This window comes from Thamnophis sirtalis, unplaced genomic scaffold (genome assembly GCF_051295495.1).
Source record: "Thamnophis sirtalis isolate CommonGarterSnake01/CBP01778 unplaced genomic scaffold, rThaSir2_p1.2 scaffold_5, whole genome shotgun sequence".
NCBI lineage: Eukaryota > Metazoa > Chordata > Lepidosauria > Squamata > Natricidae > Thamnophis > Thamnophis sirtalis.
Window position 1 is genome coordinate 15,109,698 of NW_028261385.1, and position 25,226 is coordinate 15,134,923.

Consider the following 25,226-nt stretch of genomic DNA (forward strand, 5'->3'; position numbering starts at 1 on the left):
GCATTAATACCACTTTATAAGGCCTTGGTAAGGCCACACTTGGAATACTGCATTCAGTTTTGGTCGCCTTGATGTAGAAAAGATGTGGAGACTCTAGAAAGAGTGTAGAAAAGAGCAACAAAGATGATTAGGGGACTGGAGACTAAAACATATGAAGAACGGTTGCAGGATATGTCTAGTTTAATGAAAAGAAGGACTAGGGGAGACATGATAGCAGTGTTCCAATATTTCAGGGGTTGCCACAAAGAAGAGGGAGTCAAACTATTATCCAAGGCATCTGAGGGTATAACAAGAAGCAATGGGTGGAAACTAATCCAGGAGAGAAGCAATTTAGAACTGAGGAGAAATTTCTTGACAGTTAGCACAATTAATCAGTGGAACAAATTGCCTCCAGAAGTTGTGAATGCCCCAACAGTGGAAGTCTTTAAGAAGACTTTTGTCAGAAACAGTATAGGGTTTCCTGCCTAGGCAGAGGGTTGAACTAGAAGACCTCCAAGGTCCCTTCCAACTCTGCTATTGTATTGTATTGTATTGAATGGAGTTCACAAAACACGCTAACTCCAGAGTAATGAAAAACAATTCCTGAGATTATAGTTTAAAGTCTGATTCACCCAGCTGGTTAAGATAATGGCTGGTCTCCCACAATCAGCTGAACCACAAACTATCTCACCTTACTTTAGTGTTTAATGGTCCTTAGAACCCAATGGTCCTTAAACCATGGTTTACCTGGTAGAATGGTGGGTTTGCACAAAACACTACGCCAAAATCAAAACAAACTATATTGTAAGGTAGGATTTGCATGGCCTGGAGCTGAAACCAAAAATTCTTGAAATCGATACACTTTGTTCATCCATAATTATAAATCAGCAAGCTGAGTGAACCAATCCATTATCAGCAGCATTTGAAATAGAAATAAAATAATTTACAAGTCTCCTTTTCCCTTCCCACCATACTTCAACCCAGTTTTTAAACATAGATGCATGTTTTTGTATCCAGCCTTTATTATTTTTTTACAAATAACTCAAGGCAGCGAACATAATTAATATTCCTTTTATCCACAACAACCCTGTGAGGTGGGTTGGGCTGAGAGAGAATGACTGGCACAAGGTCACCAGTTGGCTTTCATGGCTAAGGTGGGATTTGAACTCAGGGTCTACCAGTTTCTAACCTAGTGCCTTAACCAGTAGACCAAGCTAGCTCTTGTATAAGTATTACAAACTAAAGCCACCCACAAGCTGATACCGACATTTAGTACTGTAAAGAACACCAGACTGCTCCTGAGTGAAGGAGTGGAACATCTGCCAATTTGAACTGAGGTAACAGAATGTGAGGTAACTGGCAGTTGGAACAGATTTCTTTTCAGATGGGGAGGGGGAGTAGTATATCTAACTTCTTAGCATCAGAGCATGTTAATTACTGTATAAGAAATACTAATGATCTGATGGTCTTTTCAAAAAAGTCTTTCTTAGAGAGCATCTAGAAGCCAAGAAAAACATACGTGCCAGATTTCAAGTTTGTAGGCTTTATGGTTCTGGAGACTTCGTGATGAGCGAGTGGTATTTGGCTTTTACAGATATAAGAAGATTAAAAGACCAAAAAAAAAATAGAAAAGGAGAACACAATCCTGATTTGATTTGCCCCTGTCTTCCTCTGGGATTCTTCTGAGTCTATTGCTGGGGTAATTTCTAGTGGTCTCCTATCCGTGTAAAAGCCCTACTTAATTTTCCATGATGAGCCAAGGTTGGCTGGGTGTGTTCCCATCTGCCTGAGTTTTCAAAAGCATCACCTCTACCTTCAATCAGCCACAAAACAACTGGGTGCTACCACAAATTTAGAAGCCCAGTTAAGTAGCTATTAAAGCTTTCTTAAGCAGGAAAGGTCTGAATTCTTTTAATGATGCCAGGAAGTAGCACCGGATCTAACGAAGAAAAGAAAAAAAAAATCTAACGGTGCTGAGTTTGTGGGTATCTTTAATTTGTAATGTTGAGGAGCTGTGCTGGAATTTTTCAGCACCCTGTTGCAACTAAGGTTTTCCAGAATTTGTGAAATTTGGAAGGGGGGGGTTCAAGAATAAGGAATTAAATGAAAGGTAGAAAGAGAGGGAAAGTGTGGAATCCTTGATACTCTTTCAGCTTGGTCATTTTCTTGCAGACGTTTCATTACCCAACTAGGTAACATCATCAATTGGATAAGGGGGGTGAGGTTTGCTCTCTGTTTATATATCAACAGCTTGCCCTGTCAGTATTGGTGAGAGTGGTCTTCAGTGGGGGTTCCTTGATTGGCCTGTTATATACCGTTAGCTTGGTTGTTGTTAGTTCCATGATTAAGGTGTTATTCACTTCTCGGTTGTTGGTCTATTGTTAATCTCGGTCTTAATCTCTGCTCATAGGGGTGTTGATTGCTGGCCAGGAGGTGTTTTTGGAGTATGAACAAGACAATGCACATAGGTAAAGGTTCCCCTCGCACATATGTGCTAGTCGTTCCTGACTCTAGGGAGCAGTGCTCATCTCCAGTTCAAAGCCGAAGAGCCAGCGCTGTCCGAAGACGTCTCCATGGTCATGTGGCCGACATGACTAAACGCCGAAGGCACACAGAACGCTGTTACCTTCTCACCAAAGGTTCCTATTTTTCTACTTGCATTTTTTATATGCTTTCGAACTGCTAGGTTGGCAGAAGCTGGGACAAGTAACAGCTCACTCTGTTACTAGGGTGCTAGGGATTCGAACCACGGAATTGCTGATCAACAAGCTCAGTGTCTTAGCCAGAGCCACCCACCACATTCCTTATGAGGAGCTCACCCCGTTATGTGACACTAGGGATTCGAACTGCCGAATTGCTGACCTTTCTGAACGACAAGCTCAGCGTCTTCACCACTGAGCTACCACGTCCCTGTATTAGTAATCCCATAAAGGCACAAAGCCAGCTCAGCCTGTCACCCCCAGTTAATCACAACTGAAAGCTGGAATACACACAGTGAGGAAAGCTTGCTCCCAGAGTTTAATTCAGAAGTGGGAGAGAACTCAAGAGAACCTTCGTCCCAAACCAATGTGAAGAATGGGGAACTTCGGTTTCTGCTCTCAATGCCTTTATGATAAGACTCTCCCCACCCCCGTCCCCGGCCAAGTGTTGGCTTTTGCAGACAGTCAACTTTCCGGATGGACTTGCATCAGACAAGGCCACGGTGGTGAGATGATGCTTGAAGCTGACCAATGACAGGCTGGCTCATTTGCATATGTCTGGGGACACGGGGGGGTGTGTGGGGGGGAGAGACATGATGCAAGACAAAGGCAAAAGTAACCTTGGAAGATGGAAATAATAAGGGAGGGAGGGAAGGGTTTGGGAGCCAGAGGGCACAGCCTTCTATCTCTTCCCGGAGAGACGCCCAGCTGCCTGCCAGCAATCTCTTGATTGGAAGCCAGGATGTTCTGGCATCGTTTTAAACCACTTGATGGTTGACAGAGCAAAAATGGGACACAAACATTTCTTTTCCTGGGAGAGAAAAGTGTGTGTGTGTGTGTCTGCTTGCGTGTGCACGCACACGCTGCTGCCAACCGTTGGTGCTAAACAATAGCAAGCAGCTGCTTATAAATGGGAGGGGGGTTGCAAAACAGTCAGAGAAGTAAAAGTACAGATGTTGAGCCGAGCCCATAATTCCCAAGTGTTTGCAGTTCTATGGTTCTAGATCATAATCTAGGGCAAAGTTGGAATTGCAGTGGAAATCAGGAGGGTCTGGATCAGAGGTGAGTTCCTACCGGTTCGCACCAGTTCGGGCAAACTGGTAGTGGTAATTTGGCCTGGGTCGCAGAACCGGCAGAAACCCAGGCTGGCCGCGCCCCCCTCTCCCGAACCGGTTTCATGGTTGCTGCTTGCCACTGCCGGCATGTTTTTTCTTAGTTTCCTCATTGAACGTGCATGCGCAGTTAACTATAGATTGCTCTGCGCATGTGCTCAAAACAAATCAGCAGTAGAGTTTTAGAGTTTAGAGTTTTATTTCATTTGTATGCCGCCCTTTTCCCTAAGGGGAATCAGGGCGGCTCACAACTCAAAAAGGTAAGAACCCATCCCTGGTCTGGATGGCTCTGTAAAGAGGGATCTGTTTGCAGATGGGGGGGGCGGGGATTTTAAAAAAAAATCAGTGATGTAATTGAGTTTGAACTGTCCATCAGGTCACTCCAACGGTCCCCATTGTAGAAGAGCCTGTTCCCTAATCAAACTTGTCAGTGCGATACACACCACCAGCTTTTCTGAAATGCAAGCAATATCCCCCACCTACCTGCCTACTCCTGCAAAATGTCAATTGTGTTACTTTTGACTTTTAAAAAAAATATCGGCCATCTCCTCCAATTCGCAAAACTGAATTGGGTTGGTTGTTCAGCTTCCTCCTTTCCAAAGTTGTGTTTTGCTTCAATCTTCCTGCTTTTCGACAGTCGTTCCCCCCCCCCCCCCAATGTCTCCGGCGTTTCTCAGCCTCAGCAATTTTAAGACGTGTATTTTTCAACTCCCAGAATTATGCAGACCGGCTGGGGAATTCTGGGAATTGAACTCTGTTGCACCTTAAAGTCAACAGGAGTGGAAAAACAACTTTGCTATTCAGAAGAAGAGGCAGTGGGGATTTTTCTGCATCCCCCTGGGATGTAACTGAGAAATGGAAAACAAGGAGGCTCAGAAGATCTGAAGAGAAGCTTGCACAGTGATAAACAGTTGCCCCCTCCCCCACAACAAAGCCTTTAGTTGACTTGTATTATAGGAAGTCCTCGACTTACAATCAACTAAGCCCAAAATTTCCACTGCTAAGCAAAGCAGTTGTTAATAGCAATAGCAAGAGCAGTTAGACTTATATACCGCTTCATAGGGCTTTCAGCCCTCTCTAAGCGGTTTACAGAGTCAGCATATCGCCCCCACAGTCTGGGTCCTTATTTCACCCACCTCGGAAGGATGGAAGGCTGAGTCAACCTTGAGCCGGTGAGATTAGAACCGCTGAACTGCAGATAACAGTCAGCTGAAGTGGCCTGCAGTACTGCACCCTAACCACTCCGCCACCATGTCACAGTTTATGACTTATTTTGCCACAGGTAAGTAAATCACTGAAGTTGTTAAGTGAATCGTGAGGTCGTTAAGTGAATTTGGCTTTCCCCATTGATTTTCCTAGCGTGGAAGCCAGCTGGGAAGATTACAAAAAGTGATCACATGATCCCAGGACAGGGCAACTGCCATAGATACATCATAGTTGCTGAGCGCCTAAATTTCGATCCCATGCCCATGGGGACCCTGCAACAACTGTATGCGTGAAACCTGTTGTTTTTTCAGCGCCATTGTAACTTCAAATGGTCACTAAAGAATGGTTGTAAGCAGAGGTGGGTTTGACATAAACTTTACCACCAGTTCGCCACACACCAAAAATGTGAGCATGTACCTGTGCAAGTTTGCTTAGCTCACAAACATGCCATCCACCCATGCGCTTTGCTTAAAAAACATGGCTAAATAGGACAGCATAGCACCCAGGGGCGGGTAGGTGGGGTGGGGCTACCTGCAGGTCACTACTACCGATTCGCCCGAACCAGTCTGATCTGGCTGAATATCATCACTGCTTGTAAGTTAAAGACAGTGGTGGGATTCAGCCAGTTCGCACCTATTTGGGAGAACCGGTTGGTAACTTTCTAAGCAGTTCGGAGAACCGGTTGTTGGAAGAAATCTTTTGGTTTTTCCCACTTTACAGGGCTAATCCTGTAAGGAAGGCAGGAAGGAAACATTCTGGTGTTGTTTCTAGCCTAATCTTTATTGACCTGCTTACAGAAACTGCCTCTCCGGTTAACCCTTATTACCATTGTAACAACTAAGGCGAAGTGCCCATCGACCTGAGTGACATTGACTTGGCCACGCCCACATGATCACATGACCAAGCCCCGCCTACCCAGCTGGTCATTAGGGCAGAGAACTGGTTGGTAAATTATTTGAATCCCACTACTGGTTAAAGATTCCCTGTAGCTCAAAGCAAGAATAATATTGCCCTCCCCACGCCCACCCACAAGATTTTCATTCTTCAATTTTGGGAAGGAAAAGGGTGAAAAATAAAGCTAAAGAACATCTCAGCCTATCCTATGAGAAACCGTGCTTTATACCTTCTCATTTATGGAAATATATATTTTAAAAAATAGAAACATGGAGGGAAAGACCTGACGTTATACAGATGCCTGTCCCACACATGAATATTCCCTATCTATCTTCAACATTTTAGTTTTTCCCACTTTGATGCAAGAAAAGAAAATAAGTACTTTCGTTTCCACGTGGAAACCGATTCTGAACTTCATGCTTGATGTGAAAAAGAATGAAACTCTGACTGGGTTTTTCCCGATTAGACTGATAGATCTTTATAGAAATGGCTTATCCATATTATTATGAAAAAGCAAAAAGTTGTGATTTGATGTTAATGCCTTATTTTACTGTAACAGAGAAAATTGGAAGTCCATGGCTCTTTTTCTTTTCGTTTTCCTTATCTTTCCTCGCTTCTCTTTTCCCCTCCCCCCTCGCTTTTCTATTTACTTTGCATTTTGTATTTTATAATACTCCATAAGTCATCAAAAATGTTGACAAGGAACATTTTAGTTTTTACAAACATCGCTCCAGCCGTCTTATCCAGGCTGGAAATAGCAGCAACACGAAATGCTTCTCGCAATTGGTCAAAAAAATAAGCTTGTTTTCTGGCTGATGATAACCAAATGAAGGGATTGTGATCTCACACTGAGCGCTTGATGCCGAATAGGATATATATGGCATGTGCTAAATGCCTAGAACAGGGATGTCCAACCTTGGAAACTTGAAGGTTTGTGGAATTCAACTCCCAGAATTCCCCAGCCAGTCATTAGGGGTGGAGAATTCTGGGAGTTGAAGTCTACAAGACTTAAAGTTGCCAAAGTTGGAAACCTCCCCGGCCTACAATGAGCATTTCCTATATAGCTGTGATGATGAACCTATGCCACGTGTGCCGTATTTGGCATTCAGAGACATCTCTCTGGGCATGCGAGCCGTCGCCCCTTGCTCTTCCAGGTTTCCAAGCCCCGGCCAGCTGGTCTTCAGGCATTTGGGAGCACCGGAAACTAAAACAGCAGCCCCCCGATGCGCATGTGAATGCCGGGAAGATGATATTTCAGTTTCTGACATGCACATCGGCCAGCTGATCTTTGCACGCACATATGTGCCAGAAACCAGAAGATCAAGTGGCTGGTGCGCATGCGCACGCTGGAAAGTGGAAGAGCATCTTCCTGGTGTGCACATGTGCAGTGGGCAAGCACACTGGCCAGCTGATTTTGTGCATGCATGCATGCCAGAAACCAGAAGACCAGGTGGCTGGTGCACGTGTGCACACCGGAAACTGGAAGAACATCATCAGCTGCTCTTCTGGTTTCCAATCAGGGGTGGGTTCCTGCCAGTTCTAACCTCTTCTATAGAAGAGGTTCCACAAATCTACAGTGCCGTTTAGAACCGGTTCCAGCTCCCTCCCCCATCCCCCATCCGCACATCATCAAGATGAAGAGCGAGAGGAGGAATTCTGGGAGTTGAAGTCCATAAGTCTTAAAGCTGTCAAGTTTGAATACCCGTGGGTTTTTTTTCTAAAGGGTTAGGGGTGCAAGGGTCTTGTAACTTGACAGCTTTAAGACTTGTGTGCTTCAAATGCCAGAGTTTCTGAGCTAACATGACTGGAGGAGGAATTCTGGGAGTTGAAGTCCACAACTCTTAAAGCTGTCAAGTTTGAACACCCCTGGGAGGTTTTTTTCTAAAGGGTTAGGGGTGCAAAGGTCTTGTAACTTGACAGGTTTAAGACTTGCATGCTTCAAATGCCAGAATTTCTGAGCCAACATTTTGGTTGCTAAGCAAGAGCGTTGTTAAGTGAGTTTCACCACATTTTACAAGTTGGCCATAGCCACCCAGTCACATGATTACCAAGCCACTCCCATTCAGTCACATGGCTGGCAAGCCACTCCCACCTAGTCACATGGCTGGCAAGCCACTCCCACAAAGCAGGCCACGCATACAGAAGAGGTTCTAAAACATTTTGAAACCCACCACTATTTCCAGTGCATGCATGCATGCGCTCCTGTTTTGGCACTCGGTGCTGGAAAAGTTTGCCAACACTGCTAAATACTATTAAGTATTTTTTAATTAGAAACCATGTCTCTCATGAAACACCTTGAAAAACAGCACCAGACTAGCGGGGTGCAGGGGCGCCACACGAGGGCTTCCTGTGTTCCATTTTGGTCCTGGAAAGCCTCCTGCACCAACCTGGAAGCCAAAAACGGGTTGTGGGAGGCACATGTGCAAGGGGGACGACACCACACAGGCACGGCCATGGGGTGCATGCACAGGGCAGAGTGCATGTGCAGGGGGGGTGCTCACATTGCATTTTAGGGGTTTGGCAATGTGCATGTGCATTCGCACATGCTTTGGGCACTTGGCACCAAAAAGCTTAACCATCACTGCCTGAATCCATTCCATCTGTTTCTCAGCAATGAGCAGCACCACCGGACAGATTTTTCTCTGTGCTCAGAAACTAAGCAGAACGTCGATTTCTGGTCAGTAGCTTTCCCAGGAAGTCCCTAGAGAATTCCAGGGCTGGAAAGTCAACAGGAATGTTGAAAACCATCCCAGAAGGAAACGGTGACACACAGCACTTGTTCCGTTGCCAAGAAAACTCCATCCCAGAGTTCATGCAATCTGCAGGAGTCCAGCTCAACTCAAGGAACTCTTTGCCTTTAATTCTTGGTAGCTATGGAATCCTGGCAGGGATCCAAGTTAGGTTCAGAATCCTCCCACATTGTTGGAAGAGGGGAGGGGAGAGAAAGCAAGCTGACTCAGAGAGGAGGCCTACCCTAAGGCTACCTAGAGGCTACCTAGAGAGTTTTGGGGCAGAAAGAAAATTTGAACTTTAATCCTTAGTGATTCATAATTAATAAGAGAGACCTAAGCCTGCCTAACTAAAATAATGTTTCGTCCTTCTGTAGATTCTGTAGCAATGAGTTCATTCCCCCCCGCCCCAAAGTGACTACATGGAGAGGATCTCATCTATGGCCTTGGTGGTGGCGAAATAGTCTTGTTGGATTAAGAAAAAAGATAATAATTGCTACCCTTGGTTGACTTTTTAGTGAAAAGAGGGGGGAAACGAACTTGGATCTACGGGTTTAATGAATATGGGGAAAGAGGGACGTTAACTTAGAGAGAGAGTATAAAATAGGAATGTATTTATAACTGTTGTGAAGATTGGAAGAAACAAAATACACTCTAAAACCCACATGTTCCCCAAAGTCTAAATAAGTATGCTCATTGGGTTAAAGAAAAAGGAGGATTTCTACTGTAAACTTGAAACAGACCGTGACCCGTCAAAACCGCGGAGGACAAAATCGCGCTCGACGAAAGCGCGCATGTGACGTCATCACAGCGCGACGAAAAAAATTAAAAATTGAAATAAAATTAAAATTAAACCAAGCCGATTCACATAAAGGTAAGGGTTAGGTTTAGGTTTAGGTTTAGGGTTAGGGTTAGGTTAAGGGTTAGGGTTAGGTTTAGAGCGTTAGGGTTACGTTTAGCATTAGGTTAAGGGTTAGCGTTAGGTTTAGTGTTACGTTAACGGTTAGGTTTAGGGTTAAATTTAGGGTTAGGTTAAGGGTTAGGTTTAGGGTTAGGTTTGGGGGGGTTAGGGTAAGGTTTTAGATTTATTTTTACATTTTTCGATCACAGCGCGATGTTTTCATCGCGCTGTGATGACGTCAAATGCGCGCTTTCGTCGAGCGCGATTTTGTCCTCCGCGATTTTGTGGTGGAACCGAAACAGACAGGTGAAAAACGAATGTTTTCTTAAAACATGGATCAGGCTGCACCCTTCACAGAAATTCTATGATATTTGTGCTTCACACAATTGTATAGAAAGCAGCAAGGAATTCTGCATGAAAACCAAAATAAAAATTGTTCTTGGTCTGAACTCTAATTCTCACAGACTGGATTTAAACACCCCTGCTTAACCATAGTTGGCATAGTCATGGATTATTGAACAAATTAGTAACAAAACAATGTTAAACAGGGTCAAACCATATTAGTAGACCATATACATACAGTATATGCATAGAGTCAAGGCTATGGTTTCCCAGTGGCAACGTATGGCTGTGAAAGTTGGACAATAAGAAAGGCTGAGCGCCAAAGAAATGAGACCTTTGAACTCTGGTGCTAGAGAAGACTCCTGCGAGTCCCTTGGACTGCAAGTCGATCAAACCAGTCAATCCTAGAGGAGATCAACCCTGACTGTTCTTTAGAAGGCCAGATCCTGAAGAGGAAACTCAAAGACTTTGACCACCTCATGAGAAGAAAGGACTCACTGGAGAAGAGCCTAATGCTGGGAAAGATGGAGGGCAAAAGAAGAAAGGGACAGTGGAGAATGAGTGGCTGGATGGAGTCACTGAGGCAGTAGGCGTGAGCTTAAATGGACTCCAGGGGATGGTAGAGGACAGGATGGCCTGGAGGAACGTTGTCCATGGGGTTGTGATGGGTCAGACACGACTTCGCAACTAACAGCAAGAAGACCATATACTACATTATAGTACTAATTTTACTTTTTATAGTTGCAAATGGCTAAGATGTGGCCATTTGTAGAACCACCTTATCTCTAATAAGCTGAGAAGTTCTTAGAGCCTTTTTGGTCCTGGTGCTTCAACTGTACACCTTTGAATCTGCATCTGTCCCTTGACCCAAAACTTTTCAATGAATCACCTATCTAACTGTCCCAGATTTTTTAAAAAGCTTTCATTCTAGGGTAAGGTAACGAGACGTCCTGCTTTTGGCGGGACAGTCCCGATTTTTAACAATTTGTCCCGCGTCCCGGGGCATTTTTAAAAAGTCCTGATTTTTTTTAAATTTTTTAATCAAGACCACCACCCCCGGTCAATGGTGTCCCGCTTTACCAATGTTAAAATCTGGTCACCTTATTCTAGGGATTCAATGAGCTAAATCCTCACCCTATTTCATTTGCTTTTGGGATGTTTTGGTCTAAGTAAGTATTGGTGAGCCTCTTTGGCACAGAGTGCCGAAACGGGAGTGTGCATGTGTGCATGTCCCCCCTCAGCCCCCAGGAGCACTCTACAAGCCTCCTAAAGGCTATGCATGCCCTTTTTTGGCAAAAAACAGGCCAGTTTTTATGAAAAAATAGCCGTGTTTTTTGCTTGTTTTTGCCTCCCCCAGCCCCCAAGAGCACTCTAAAAGCCTCTCAAAACTCTGCATGCCTTTTGTTTTTTTGCATGCGCACATGCTGAAAACCAGAAGAGCATCTGCCTATGCACACTGGAAAGATGATTTTCCAGTTTCCAGGGCGTGCTTACCCACTGGCCACCTGGTCTTCAAGTTTCTGGTGTGCATACGCATGTGAAGACCAGCTGGCTGGTGCACATCTGCATGCCAAAAACCAGAAGGTCATCTTCCCGGCGCACGCATGTGCACTGGGCAGCTGCTCTTCAGGTTTTGAGCACTCCCGTGCACAAAAGGAGCAAATGCCTGGCACGCTGGAACCCGGAAGAGCAATGGGCAACCGCTCGCATGCCTGGGGAGATGGCTCTGCTGCATGCCACTTCCGACACGCGTGCCATAGGTTTGCCATCAAGGTTCTAGGTTGTCCCTAAAACGTTTCTGATTATCTGAAATGCCTGGAAGGATTTCATTACTAGAATGGCAGGCAAGTGCCACAAATCCAAACCAATTTTGTAATAAGCGGCCTGATAAATAAAATTGATAATAAATGTTAGTAGGTTAACTGATGGAAGGTGAACTATTAACGGAGGTGGAAGACAAATGAAGGGTGTTTGGCTGCAGCATGCAATGGTTTCTGAACATCCAAAGTGATGTGCATGAATGATGCTCTAACTCACATACATGTAAATAGGACAGAAGATCTATGTATAGCAGGCGTATTTCCTTTTAAACCAATGTTCTCCAACCTTTTGGGCTTGCCAGGGCTGCATTGAGTGAAGTGAAATTGTATTGTACATGTAAAATGTATAATATAGTTTGTGTACATAAGCCACATAATAATGTCAAACGTTATGTTCTTGGGGGGTGGCACATGACTAGCTGTCCAGGGTTGCTTGTGGCCTGCGGGTTGGACACGCCTGTTTTAAACCGTTCCGAGCTACTTTTAAGTTTCTGTTTCCCCACTTTAAAAAATGGAAAGTTAAATTCATTGTCATGCTGGGGAAACAAACAGACGTTAAAAAATCCATCTGTCTCTTCGGTACTACAAGATGCCCACCTCCAGTTCACAAGCCAAGGATGCTGGTTTCTTTAAAAGAGATGGAGGGAATATTTTGCTGGAACAAGGTAACAGCTGTACAGGTTTGGCTCCCCAGGTACAGAAGCTGCAAGGTGCGCAGCCTGCCAGCCACAGGAAAGGCAGCTGCTGCAACCTCAGTGTGCAGTGCGCATGCAACAGGACAAATAAAGACGTCTGTGGCTATCACACCTGCCACAGTTACAGTTTTGTAAGTGTATCCTCAACAGAGTTCATGGTTTCTTTGTTTTTCCCCCATGTTTGCAAAAGACACAGGTGCAAACTCCAATGAAAGCTTGGTATACTAAGAAACACACTAAATGATGTATCTCAAGCTATCACAAGAAAGCCAACAACTTATATCACATCTCTGCCACTAAATTCTCTGTTCAGATAAGGCACTTGCTTTCTGTGTTGTATTTTAAATACACACTCACACCCCCAAATACACCCAGCTGCATATAAAGAGAAAAAACAAGGAGCTGTAAGTTGCAAGTAGAGAAGGAAAGCTACCATATTTTGGGGGCTATAAGACACTGGAGTATAAGATGCACCATGATTTGGAAGAGGTAACTTTTTTTTTAAAAAAAGTTTTGTACTCTGCATGCCTCCCAAACCCTCTGCACGCCTCGGTTTTTGCAACAAAAAGGGGGGGGCATGCAGAGCTTTAGGAGGCTTGTAGAGTGCTTCTGGGGGCTGGGAGGGGCAAAAACGAGCAAAAAACAGCCCATTTTTCAATAAAAGGGCCACTTTTTGCAAAAAAAAAATGGGCATGCAGAGCCTTATAGAGTGCTGCTGGGGCTGGGGGGGGGAATGAGCAAAAATGGCATCTTTTGTTCATTTTTGTCCTCCCCAGCTCCCAGGAACACTCTGGAAGCCTCCTAAAGGCTATGCATGTCCATTTTTGCAAAGAGCGTAGGGTTTCGGCAGGCCAAAAATGCTGTATTCAGAGTATAAGATGCATCCAAATTTTCAGCCTCTCTTTGGGGGGGGAAAGATACGTCTTATACTCTGAAAAATATGGTGTTTAGCTATTTCTTTTCCAGCTATTTCTTCAGTAAATATTACTTGCAAGAAATGTCCAATAAGGAAAGGAAAGGAAAGGAAAGGAAAGGAAAGGAAAGGAAAGGAAAGGAAAGGAAAGGAAAGGAAAGGAAAGGAGAGAGGAGGGGGAGAGAAGGAGATGTTGGGTTTTGTGAGACAGGAGTAGGAGGTTGTGAGATTGACCCTAGGTAGAGGCAAATGTAGGATCTCCTGCTTGGGCAGGGGGTTGGACTAGATGATCTGCAAGACCCCTTCAAACTCTCTTCATCTGTTACTTCAAGCAAGGTTAAGTGCCAGCAAGTATTCCACCAACACACACACACACACACACTCAAAAAAAAAAAACTTCTTTGTACAGAACTGAGCACCCAGTTCCTTTTTATTTATTTTATTTATTTAAATATCATGGAAGATGGAGGGAAATTTATGTCTATCTGTGGTAGAAAAAAATCAGGAAGAACCTAACACATTTTAGTAGAAGGCTGAAGTTCACAAGGTTGAAGTTCACAGAAACTTCAACCTTGAATAAAACCTGTTCATCAGGGGGGGAATTGCTGCTAGATTCTTTTAGAAAATTATTTAAGACTTTCCAGAATTCGCTTCTTAATGGTAAAGGTTGGGTGTGGGGGGGGGAGGGCAAATCTGGCTGGTGAATTCTGGGAGTTGAAGTCCACAACTCTTCAAGTTGCCAAGTTTTTGATAAAGAATCTGCAACCACCTCATTAAAAAGGGTTAACTCGCAGTTCGTAAGCTATTAGTAAAGACAGAGTCGCACAGCACTGCCACTAGGCTCAGCCACAGTAACAGGCGAGGATGGGGCTGTTTTCAGTTGGAAAGTGAAAGGAAAAAAAAATATCAAGTTGAAAATCAAAGTTGAAGGCCCATTCAGATGTCAAGGTATTCTTCTGCCGTGGCTGCTCCAGCAGATGATAAAAAATGGAGGAACACCCACTCTTGGATTCCAGCCCACAAGAGCGAAGAATGGGATCATGGGAATATTATTACAGGATTCCCTTCCAGCAGAAACGAGAATGCCAAGTCGCTTCGGTTAGCCAGACCTGCAGTCTTTTTTTTTCTTTTTTTTTTTTGGGAATGCACCACCCAAAATTGGGGAGTGTCAGTTCAAACCTCAAGAGTGGCACACCAGGTTGATGGAGGAAAGAAACCACACGTTACTACTCCCGCCTTGGGCAGAATAAGATTAAGCAGGGCTGCCTTTTAGTATAAATCTGGATTCCAGTAAGACGTTTCCCTCATTTGCTGAATTGTAAACTAACCCGAACGGAGCTGAGTTTGCACAGCTTGCTAAGCCACCAAAACCCCTGCCATCTAACAGTGAAATCAACCAAGCGTGGCAAGCTGTTAGGCCTTAACTGTCTTGGTTAGGCTTGGGTGGGTGAGTGCAGAGTTTTCATACGGGTCATCAAGCACTCACTTGTTGAGGCTTATGTTCCAGTAAAAGCTCCCACTATTCCCCAACACACACACACACACACACACACACAGAGCCAGCGTCCTGCACATTGTTGGGGAAAGAGGCCGAGGGAAGGGACAGGAGGACGTAAGCATTTTTCATTTTTTCATTTTCCCTTTATTTGTATGCCGCCCTTTTCCCTGGGGGGACTCAGGGCGGCTCACAGTTCAAAAAGGGGGGGGGGAGCACAAACAATTTCCAACATAAGGACAATACAACATATTAAAAGAAACACAACAGTCACACAATTCGAGTGGGGTCAGAATCTTAACCCCAGGCCAGCCGGGACAGCCAGATCTTTAGGGCGGCGCGGAAGGACTGGAGGGTGGTGAGCAAGACAGACGCCTCCCCAGGGCCTCTCTCTCCTAGCCCAACCTAGGAGAGCCACATGTCCTGGACTTCACTCCACAAACACTGCCAAGTTCACCTTATCAGGCACAAACAGCAGCTCAGTTTTTCGTAGGAAAAAAAGTCGCTGTTTTTCACAGCGGGCTTCTCAGAGCTATAAATAAAGGTAAAGGTTCCCCTCGCACATATGTGCTAGTCATTCCCCACTCTAGCGGGGGGGGGGGTGCTCATCACTGTTTCAAAGCCAAAGAGCCAGCGCTGTCCAAAGATGTCTCCGTGGTCATGTGGCCGGCACAACTAAAATGCCAAAGGCGCATGGAATACTCTTCCCTTCCCACCAAAGGTGGTTCCTATTTTTCTACTTGCATTTTTAACATGCTTTCGAACTGCTAGGTTGGCAGAAGCTGGGACAAGTAACGCGAGCTCACTCCGTTACACAGTGCTAGGGATTCGAACCGCCGAACTGCCAACCTTTCTGACTGACAAAAGAACTTCTCAGAGCTATAAACGGATCCATCCAAATAAACAGAGACACCCACCCCCCATTTCTTCCTCTCTCTCCCTCCTCCTGCAGTAGCCAGGATGAACTATTAACTCAGGGGACATGGCACAAACACATGGCCTCAGAAATCACGAACCAAGCCGAAAGAAATGAAATCGAAAGCACCTTCTCCCTTGGCTGCCAAAAGCTTCCCTCGCTGGATTAAAATGTTCAAAAAGTGCAGTTCACCCAACCAGCCAAGTGGCTTATTCAGCCTAACACATCCGAAGAGCACCAGGCGGAGGATGGAGGCTTCATCCTTGCCCCCCACCTCCCCCGTACCAGCTTTTAAAAACCAAGGTTCCTATACTTGGCAAGCAGAAGAGCAAACCAGAAGTTTTATGTCTGTAGGATTGCAGGGGAAGGCTCTGCTGCCCCTCCGGAGTTTGGAGAGGAAAGTTGGGCTATCAAGAGTCAGAAGTTTTAGAAACTGTTAAAGAGGCCACCTGTGGTCTGATATAAGGCAGAGCCCCGCTAAATCTGTCAGGTGGCCATTGCAGCCAAAGGCTCCGAGGCAGAAAGGGGTTTATTTTCCCAAGGCAGGAAGATGAAACTTCAAGGAAGAGTGGATTGGAGGAGGAAAGGGAAGGGGGGGGGGGCGATGAAGTAAAAGAAGGGAAAAGAGTGTGGTACCCGAGGGGGGAGCGATGCGGAGGAAATGTGAAATCAATCCAAGGTGGGAGGAACGGATCTACTTTTACCACTCTTTGCAACAACTCTCGGGGACTTTTACACAAGCGGTCTCGCCCAGCGCGAAAAGTGAAGTTTGAAAAGTAGGGATGTCAAAACCGTCACGCTTCCAACTGAAAAGTTACGGCTGCGAAACTTTTCCACGCCGGTTCGCACGCGTCTGAAAAGCGAAGTTTTTTTTTTCTCAGACACGCGGGGACGAAGCGTTCAAAAAAAGAAAAAAGGAACGCCTCCAAAAGTTCTCTCCCCCCCCCACTCTCTAGACATGTTCAGAGGCACCGCCGCCGCTTCTCACCCGGCAAAGCCAGAACCGGAGCGTTACGAAACCTCCTCCGGGGTTACGCCCTGACTCAACCCTGGCAGCTCGAGCTTTTCTACGCGGGCGGGAGGGAGGTCAAGGTCTCCCGTGGGGGGGAGGCTTTCCCTGACCTCCGGGTCCCCTTCTTCGGCCCTGGACACCCCACAAGACCCCCACAGCCCAACCTTTCTCCCTCCTCGCCCCCCCGGCCGGCTCACCTGAAGTAATAGACATCGCTTTTCCCGGCGCTCAGCCCCGATTTGCGGATGACCTCCTCCTTCTTCCACCCGGGAGGCAACGCCGGACAGTCCACTCGCTTGCCCCGCTTCTCCATGGGGGCGCCTCGGCGGTGCCCCTCGGCCGGAGACGACGGAGGAGTGGAAGCCGGGGAAAGTGGGGCGCTCCCGAGCCGAGGCCTGCTGCCGGCCAGCTCGCCGGCCCCTTCGGCAGGGGCGGAGGGGAAAGGTCGGCCGGGCGGGCACCAAAAGCGGCGCTGGCCCCTTTGGGCCGGGGAACGTCGGGCTCGGAGCGGCTGTCCAGCAGCAGCGGCGGCAGCGGCGGCGGTTCCAGCGCCCACCCGGGGCCGCCTCCTTCTCGGCGTCCGCCGCTGCTGCTGCTGCCGCCGTCGAGCCCTCTCGGCCAGTGCCGGGAGGAAGAGTCCGGGCTGCGCGCGCAGGGCTTCCCTTCGGCCAGGTGGCGGCGGCGGCGGCGGAGCAAGAGAAGGAGAAGGAGGCGGAGGCGGCGGCGACAGCGGCTGCGGGGGGAGCGGCGGCTGGTGCTGCTGCTGCTTCTGCTGCTGCTGCTTCCGTAACTGAGCCTCGGAATCCGTGTCATCGGCGCTCGGAACCTCGGGGTCATAGAGCCCGCGCGGCACAGCCGAGGGAGGGAGGAGAGTGGGAAGGATGACGGCGCGCCAGCCAGCCAGCCAGCGAGCCGCCGCGCCCACGCCCGCCCCAGCCACCGTCCCAGCCCCGGCCCCGACCCTGGCCAGGCAGGCATTCCCGGCTTCCCTAAGACCGCCCCTTTTTTCCTCCATCCCGCGCCCCGCTTCAGACTGGAGCGGCGCCGGCCGATGCTGCCCCGGTGGCTTCCAAGCCGACACCTTCCTCGGGGCGGCCTTGAAAAGGACGGTTTGCGCGCCTTTGAGGTCGTGGGAAGGGGGAGTTAAGTCGCGCCTTTACGCGCCTTCGAGGGGCTGGTTGGAAATCCCGGAATTCCCTTTTTTTTTTTTTTTTGGCTGGGATTGAGAATTTTAAGGTTTTGCCATCGGGGAAAAAGCAAGCGTGCCCGGGACCATGCACAGAGTTTCCCCCTCCCCTCTCCTTCGGTTCCCCGGGAACGCTTAAGAATTCGTGTCTTTGGAAAGGAGCGGAGGGTGACAAGGATGGTGTTGTAACTTTGAGTCCGGACTTTTGAGCCCTGTCCAAAGGAGCTCTTTCTTTCATTACCGATCGATTTCACATACCTAAACTTAGATTAAACTTTCCAACGAGCTACCGAGAGTGGGGTTCCCCCATTCCCCACCCGGGGTACAACATCTGTGGCTAAGAATCGGAGAGAAAGATAACAGAGTTACGATTGTCAAGATGATCTCTGACCACGTGCAGAGTACTTGCTCTGAGCGAGCCCGCGCGCGCGCACACACATACACACACATATAACATGCCAAACTGGATCTAATGGGTGCAATGGGATATCCTGAAGAGCAGTAATTTTCAGGAAGCCCAGATTGATACAATAGAAGGGAAACACCGCGTGGGTGGGCCGAACCCACCGAATTTTAGCCGGGAGCTGCCACGCAGGACCTCAAAGGCGCGCGGAGAACCTTGAAGCGTTACGAGCTTCTTATTGGGAAAGCCTCGGAGAGTGAAAATTGCTCTCGGATCCTTCAGCGGGCGCCGCAGCGAGAGATGCGGGGGTCATTTGAGGGCATAGCGAGCTCTTTTGCTGGGTGGCGGGAAGCGAGAAGAATTAAAGAGAGCTGGGCATTTATGGGTTGGTGGAAATGATGACGAACCTCCCCAAATCCACTATCTTCACGGATATTCAAAGACTAGCAGTGTTCCTATATCTCAGGGGTTGCCACAAAGAAGAGGGAGTCAAGCTATTTTCCAAAGCACCTGAGGGCAGGACAAGAAGTAATGGGTGGAAACTAATCAAGGAGAGAAGCAACCTAGAACTAAGGAGAAATTTCCTGATAGTTAGAACAATTAATCAGAGGAACAATTTGCCCCAGAAGTTGTGAATGCTCCAACACTGGAAGTTTTTAAGAAGACGTTGGATATCCATTTGTCTGAAGTGGTGTAGGGTTTCCTGCCTATGCAGGGGGTTGGTCTAGAAGACCTCCAAGGTCCCTTGCAACTCTGTTATTCCATTCCATTCTATTCTATTCTAGATAAAGACCTGTAGAAATGACAGAAGTCCGTCTCCTGGCACTTGAAGGTCACTTAATGCTTCCAAGCGGTTCAAAATGAGCTTTTAAAGGAGGTGAAGAGGACGAAAGCCACTTAAAAGGAGAGAAGGGACCGGTGAAGTTGAACATGGACTTTTCAAAAAAGGCGATTGCTCGGCAATTTCCACCCCCCCCTAACTTCTCGCCCTCTGATGTGTATTGGCTCCGGTGAAGATCAAAACGCTACCCTGGAGAAGTTAACTTCACAGGCTGCTGTTATACGTAGCTTGACGCCGGGGGTTAAGAAGACCCACCTGTTGTATTTTCATCCATTAAGTCAGGGAAGAGCTTTATGAAGCTGTCGTTCGAATCCAGTTCCTTGGTTAACGTCGAGTTCCAGAGTATCGTACAACGCAGAAAAATATCCCACAGGTTCTTTTTCCAAAAGGCAACTGGACTTTCTTAGGGTTTTTTTATTATTATTATTATTCTTTGAAAACGTTTCGCTTCTCTTCTCAAGAAGCTTTGATGCATTTTCAAAGGGGGAAAAATCAAGAAAATCCAGTTGCGTTTTGGAAAAAGCACCTTTGGGACAACTATGACCTGGGATGACTGAGAATTCCCACAGGCCCACTCAGTAAATGAGTTTAGTTAATTTCATAACAGGATTAAACTGGTTGTGTGAACACACCGTCGCACATTTGAATTACTTCAGCAGCCCCTAGCGTATTGTTCAGACCCAAAGCATAAAGTTAGCTTCTGGTTCATTAACAGATTAACAGAGTTGGAAGGGACCTTGCGGGTCATCTAGTCCAACCCCTCTGTCCAAGCAGGAGACTCTACTCATCGTGTTCTCCAAACTCCAAACATCCTTCGGTGAATTTGGCGAGGTCCCTACAATAGGCTCTCCCGTGGTTTAACGCGAATAAATCACATTGGCTGGATATATAAATCACACCCATTACGTTGATGTGCGGTGCGAACCCAAATCCTGAAATTCCCACTCACGTTCGTTTGTGTAAAAAATAAAATCTGTGCTGTCGTTTTCTAATCAAAAGGGTACAATTTTGTTCTTCTTTGTTTCTATTCCAGAAAAGAAAGTGTTACCAATGTCTCCGATTACAGCTCAACTTTTTTTTTCTATTCCGTTGCGAAACGGGTATTTCCTAATGTTAGAAAGGAAGTGGGATTCTCTCTCTTTTGGGGGAACTTAAATGGGTTTCATTCACCACAGTGTATTCTAATAGCGCGTCAATGAGCCATTTAGGGACCCCAGGGTCTTTTCAGTCGGTGGTTATCTCCTGTTTATCAGGAAATGGTTCTAATCCCTTTCACTTTCTTAGAAAAGCAGACTTAAGTAAACGGAAGCGTCTAAAACAACAGTGTTTCCCAACCTTGGCAAACTTGAAGAGATCCGGACTTCAACTCCCAGAATTCAAATGCTGGCTGGGGAATTCTGGGAGTTGAAGTCCGAACATCTTTCAATGGCCAAGGTTGGGCAACACTGGTCTTAAGACTTTCGTTGTGCGTTTCAAGCCTTTGCAGGGAAAGAAGAAACACGTGACTTGTTCCTGGGACAGTCTGAACCCGCAGCTAACCCGAAAAGGCTGAGTTCGCACAACCACTGGGCTAAAACAATCCTGGCTAAGGTTGCTGGTGGAAGATGTGAAGGCGCCCGAGAGCGACTCCCCGGCTTAAAAGAAGTTTAAGGCTCTAAGCTAGGGGTCCCCACAGTTGGCAACTTTAAGACTTGTGGACTTCAACTCCCAGAATTCTCCAGCCAGCTGGCTGGAGAATTCTGGGAGTTGAAGTCCACAAGTCTTAAAGTTGCCAACTTTGAAGACCTCTGGTTTAAGCAAGGCCGCTCGAGCGATCCGTGACCTCCCCCCCCCTCTCCGCATTCTCATTGGTGCGCGCTCGGAGAGAACAAGAAGGATGATTGGACGGTTCTGCTCTTAAAACTCCTCCTTTCAGGCTGGGCATCGGAGTTCGGGCTCCGGACGGAGGCGGAGCGCGTTGGCTGTCCTGTCCTGAGCCGCCGCTTGCGCAAACGCCGCGCGAAATGGAGGATTCGGAAGGCGAAGGGGAGGAGGAGGAGACTGAGGCCGAGTGGCTCTTGCCGACACTCAGCAGCGGAGTCCAGAGAGATCCCCCTGCGGCCGTAGAAGGTGTCTCGTGTAAAGTCCTAGGAAATCTTCCACCGCCCGTCGAGGGATCTAGCTAGCCTTGGCCCTGTGAACTGGGAGTAGGGCAGTGCGTACTCCGAGAGAAAGCACGGGAGCTCAGACGAGGCTGGGATTGGGGGATACGATTTTAAGTACTTTAAGAGCGTGTGTGTATAACATATGTATGTATGTATGTATGTATACATATATGTGTGTATGAGAGTATGTATACGTGTATGTATATGTATATATGTGTATGTATATATATGTGTGTGTGTATGTATATTGTGTTTATGTAGGTATACATATATGTATACCATGCATAAGGAATGTGGTGGGTGGCTCTGGCTAAGACACTGAGCTTGTCTATCAGCAATTCTGTGGTTCAAATCCCTAGCACCCTAGTAACAGAGTGAGCTCCTGTTACTTGTCCCAGCTTCTGCCAACCTAGCAGTTTGAAAGCACGTAAAAAATGCAAGTAGAAAAATAGGGACCACCTTTAGTGGGAAGGTAACAGTGTTCCGTGTGCCTTCGGCATTTAGTCATGCCAGCCACATGACCAGAGAGGTCTTCAGAAAGCGCTGGCTCTTCGGCTTTGAAACAGAGATGAGCACTGCCCCCTAGAGTCAGGAGCAACTGGCACATATGTGTGAGGGGAACCTTTACCTTTTATATGTATGTATTTGTATATGTATATATGTATACATATACATATACATATATACATATATACATATATACATATATACATATACATATATATATATATATATACACACACACACACACATATGTATACTGTACATACATATATACATACATACACATACACATAAACACACACACACTTAAAGTACTTATTTTAAGTGCTCATTCTTAAAGGGCGTGTTCACATGATTTACTGTCCCCCTAATCTAGCCAGATTTTCACCTAGTATGTTAGGTGAATCTAGTCCAAGTAGTTTATGGATTCAGTGTGAAGTGGAAATTCAGAATAAATATATGAAGATAATCTTGTCTCTGTCCCTCCCAATGTTGTATTTGTTATCAGTAGTACATTGGAGCTGATGGAAGATTTTTCCTTTTGCAAAAAAAGGGGGGGGGATTTTCAGGAGGCATCTTCAAGTTCAGAGTTAGGAAAAGGACACTGATAAGAGTTCCCTCCTGGCCCAAATGAGAAACAAACCAGGATGCTTTGCAAAAAAAAATCATTTTGGCCTGGATCGGGTGACTAATTATACTGGAATTTGTTTCCTGGAACCTTTGCTTCCTGGAATTTTTCCGTCTCCTTCTGAGAAAGAGCAGGAGAGGTCCTAAGTGTTGTTTTTACTAATGTGCGATCCACATTAATCAGTTTTCTGCATCCATTCAACACTTTAAAGTAGACACTAGTGGCCGTGGTTAGGTCTGCTGGGTACTCTTGGCCAAAATGTGGTTGGCTTTGTTGTAATTCCTTGTGGTGCGGAAATGCAGAGATTGAAATTATTCTACATAATTGAAATTATTCCACAGGCTGCTGCCTTCACCTCCGTGGTAAGGAGTAATATTTCCTTCCAGATGCAAAAAAATGTTTGCATCTTTTTGCGTTCATAGAGCTTGTTAAACCAGACTGGTTTGCTCAAGAAACCCAATTGCTGGGATCAGTTCACACTGAACAGTATCTTACAACTGGGCCACAGACCAGCCAACTTTATCTGTAAACTTGTATGTGAGACAAGAAGACCCTTAAGGATGCTTGAAATGGGATACGGTGGCTCAGTGGCTAAGACGCTGAGCTTATTGATCAGAAAGGTTGGCAGTTCGGTGGTTCGAATCCCTAGGAGCTCCCATTACTTGTCCCAGCATCTGCCAACCCAGCAGTTCGAAAGCACGTAGAAAATGCAAGTAGAAAAATAGGAACCACCTTTGGTGGGAAGGTAACAGCGTTCCGTGCGCTTTCGGTGTTGAGTCATGCCGGCCTCATGATCACGGAAACATCTTCAGACAGTGCTGGCTCTTCGGCTTTGAAACAGAAGAGCACCGCCCCCTAGAGTGGCAAACGATAGCACATATGTGCGAGGGGTACCTTTACCTTTACCTGTAGGATGCTCGATACGGATAGAAAGAAAATGACGTATGAACTGTGGAGTAATGTTTTAAATGGAAAACTCTTTTATCAATAAAGGTTAAAGATGTAGGATTTTATTTAACCAACAATGCATTATTGTTAGAAAATGACAGGTGATTAAAGCTGTTCAAAATTCAGCATCCTGGTTTGAAAGGCCCAAAACACAAGGGATTGTGGCTATGCTGAGTGATGTGTGAAGAGGGGCTGGAAACCAGAAAGGTAATATAAAACGGATATTTTTCTGAATGTCAAATTTGCTTGCAGGTTATCATGGCCAAGCTGTGCCCAAAGGAAATGCTTGGAACCAAATCATTGTGCATCTGGACTTGGACTGTTTTTATGCCCAGGTAGAAATGATCTGCAATCCTGAATTAAGAAGCAAACCTTTAGGTAATTTCCCCCCCCTCCGCCCCCCCAAAAGTAGGTGGAAATGTTTGTGAGTCTTATAAACCAAATCCAGGCCTCTTGAATCTCCTGCGCATTCCGCTTTTGCCCTCCCTGGCCCCCACATGCACTCTGGGACCCGCAGTGGGTTTGGAAGGCCAAAAATGGGACTTGTGGAGGGTTTGCAAAGCCAAAAAATGGTACCATATTTTTCGGACTATAAGATGCACTCCCTGCCCCCCAAAAAAGTGGGTGGAAATATCTGTGCATCTTATAGACCGAATATGGGCCTATTTTTGGCGTCCTGAACCCTCTGTGCGTCCTGTTTTTGACCTCCCGGCCCCCAGAAGCACTCTGCAGGACAAAAAAGGCCAATTTTTGGTGAAAATAGAATGAGTGGAGTGTTCGGAAGGCCCAAAATGGGACCCGCGGAGGGTTTGGGAGGCCCAAAACGATACTGTATTTTTCAAACTGTAAGATGCATTTTCCACCCACCAAAAAAAGTCTATGCATTGTATAGAACGAATACGGGCCTGTTTTTGGCCTCCTGAATCATCTGCATCCCGTTTTTGCCTGCCCCATCCCCGCAGAAGCACTCTGCAGGCGAAAACGGGCCCATTTTTGATGAAAATGGGCCCATTTTTGGTGAAAATGGGATAGGAGTGTTTGGAAGACCAAAACGGGGCCCATTTTTGCAAAAACTGGATGCATTGAGGATTCAGGAGTGCTTCTGGGGACTGGCCAGGATGAAAACAGGACGCGCAGAAGCCAAAAACTATTTTTTTCTGGTTTTTGTCCTCTAAATCTAGGTCTTATAGTCCGGTGTGTCTTATAGTCTGAAAAATACGGTATTTTGTTTTCTGTCATAATCAAAATGATAGTGTTTCTTGTGGTGGTTTAGCAATTCTCATTGGCTTAGTTAACCATTGGGGCAGGGCTCACTCAGGATGCTAATCCATAACGTGGTTTCTTTGGTTCTGGCTTCATATGTGATCCGGTCAACAGTTTAGGATTTAGAGTGCTGTGTGAATCTACTCTGTTGTTGCTCATTTAGTAAAAATCTGGTCAACACATAATAATAGAGTATGTTGTGTGAGTTAAGTGTTGGCTATAATACAACTCAGTTACTTGATTTGGAATGTCAACTGGATTCAGAAAACCAAGTCAACCGAATAAGATGCTTCAAACCAACTCGAGGGGATTAAATATTATGGATGTTTAGCTAAAACAGGATATGAGGATTTGATGTTAATAGAGGATTTTACAAACAAGTAAATGAAATGCTAGCATGTGGTTATGGATTAAATCTTTGGCATAGTTAAGGATGAAAGATGTTTAAATAACTGTAGTCAACTAAAAGTGGAGGTATAATGATGTCAATATGGTAAACCTTTGAGTTAAGATATTTGAATTAATATGAATTAATGGAAGAGATGCACCAAAACATGTTGTAACCAGCTGATATACTTTTTTATAATATATACCTG

General features: G+C 46.0%; 2 protein-coding genes across 2 annotated transcripts in view; one reads left to right on the forward strand and one right to left on the reverse strand.

Moving 5' to 3' along the window:
• MBD2 (methyl-CpG binding domain protein 2) overlaps nucleotides 1-17,529 on the reverse strand; it is a 65,518-nt gene extending 47,989 nt beyond the window's left edge. The window contains exon 1 of the mRNA XM_087715336.1: nucleotides 16,911-17,529. Coding sequence (XP_087571462.1) covers nucleotides 16,911-17,026 — 116 coding nt within the window. The 5' untranslated portion in view covers nucleotides 17,027-17,529. The remainder of the gene's footprint in view (nucleotides 1-16,910) is intronic.
• A 3,581-nt stretch (nucleotides 17,530-21,110) lies between these two features.
• POLI (DNA polymerase iota) overlaps nucleotides 21,111-25,226 on the forward strand; it is a 28,391-nt gene continuing 24,275 nt past the window's right edge. The window contains exons 1-2 of the mRNA XM_087715337.1: nucleotides 21,111-21,261; nucleotides 23,620-23,745. Of these exons, the coding sequence (XP_087571463.1) occupies nucleotides 21,147-21,261; nucleotides 23,620-23,745 (241 nt within the window). The 5' untranslated portion in view covers nucleotides 21,111-21,146. The remainder of the gene's footprint in view (nucleotides 21,262-23,619; nucleotides 23,746-25,226) is intronic.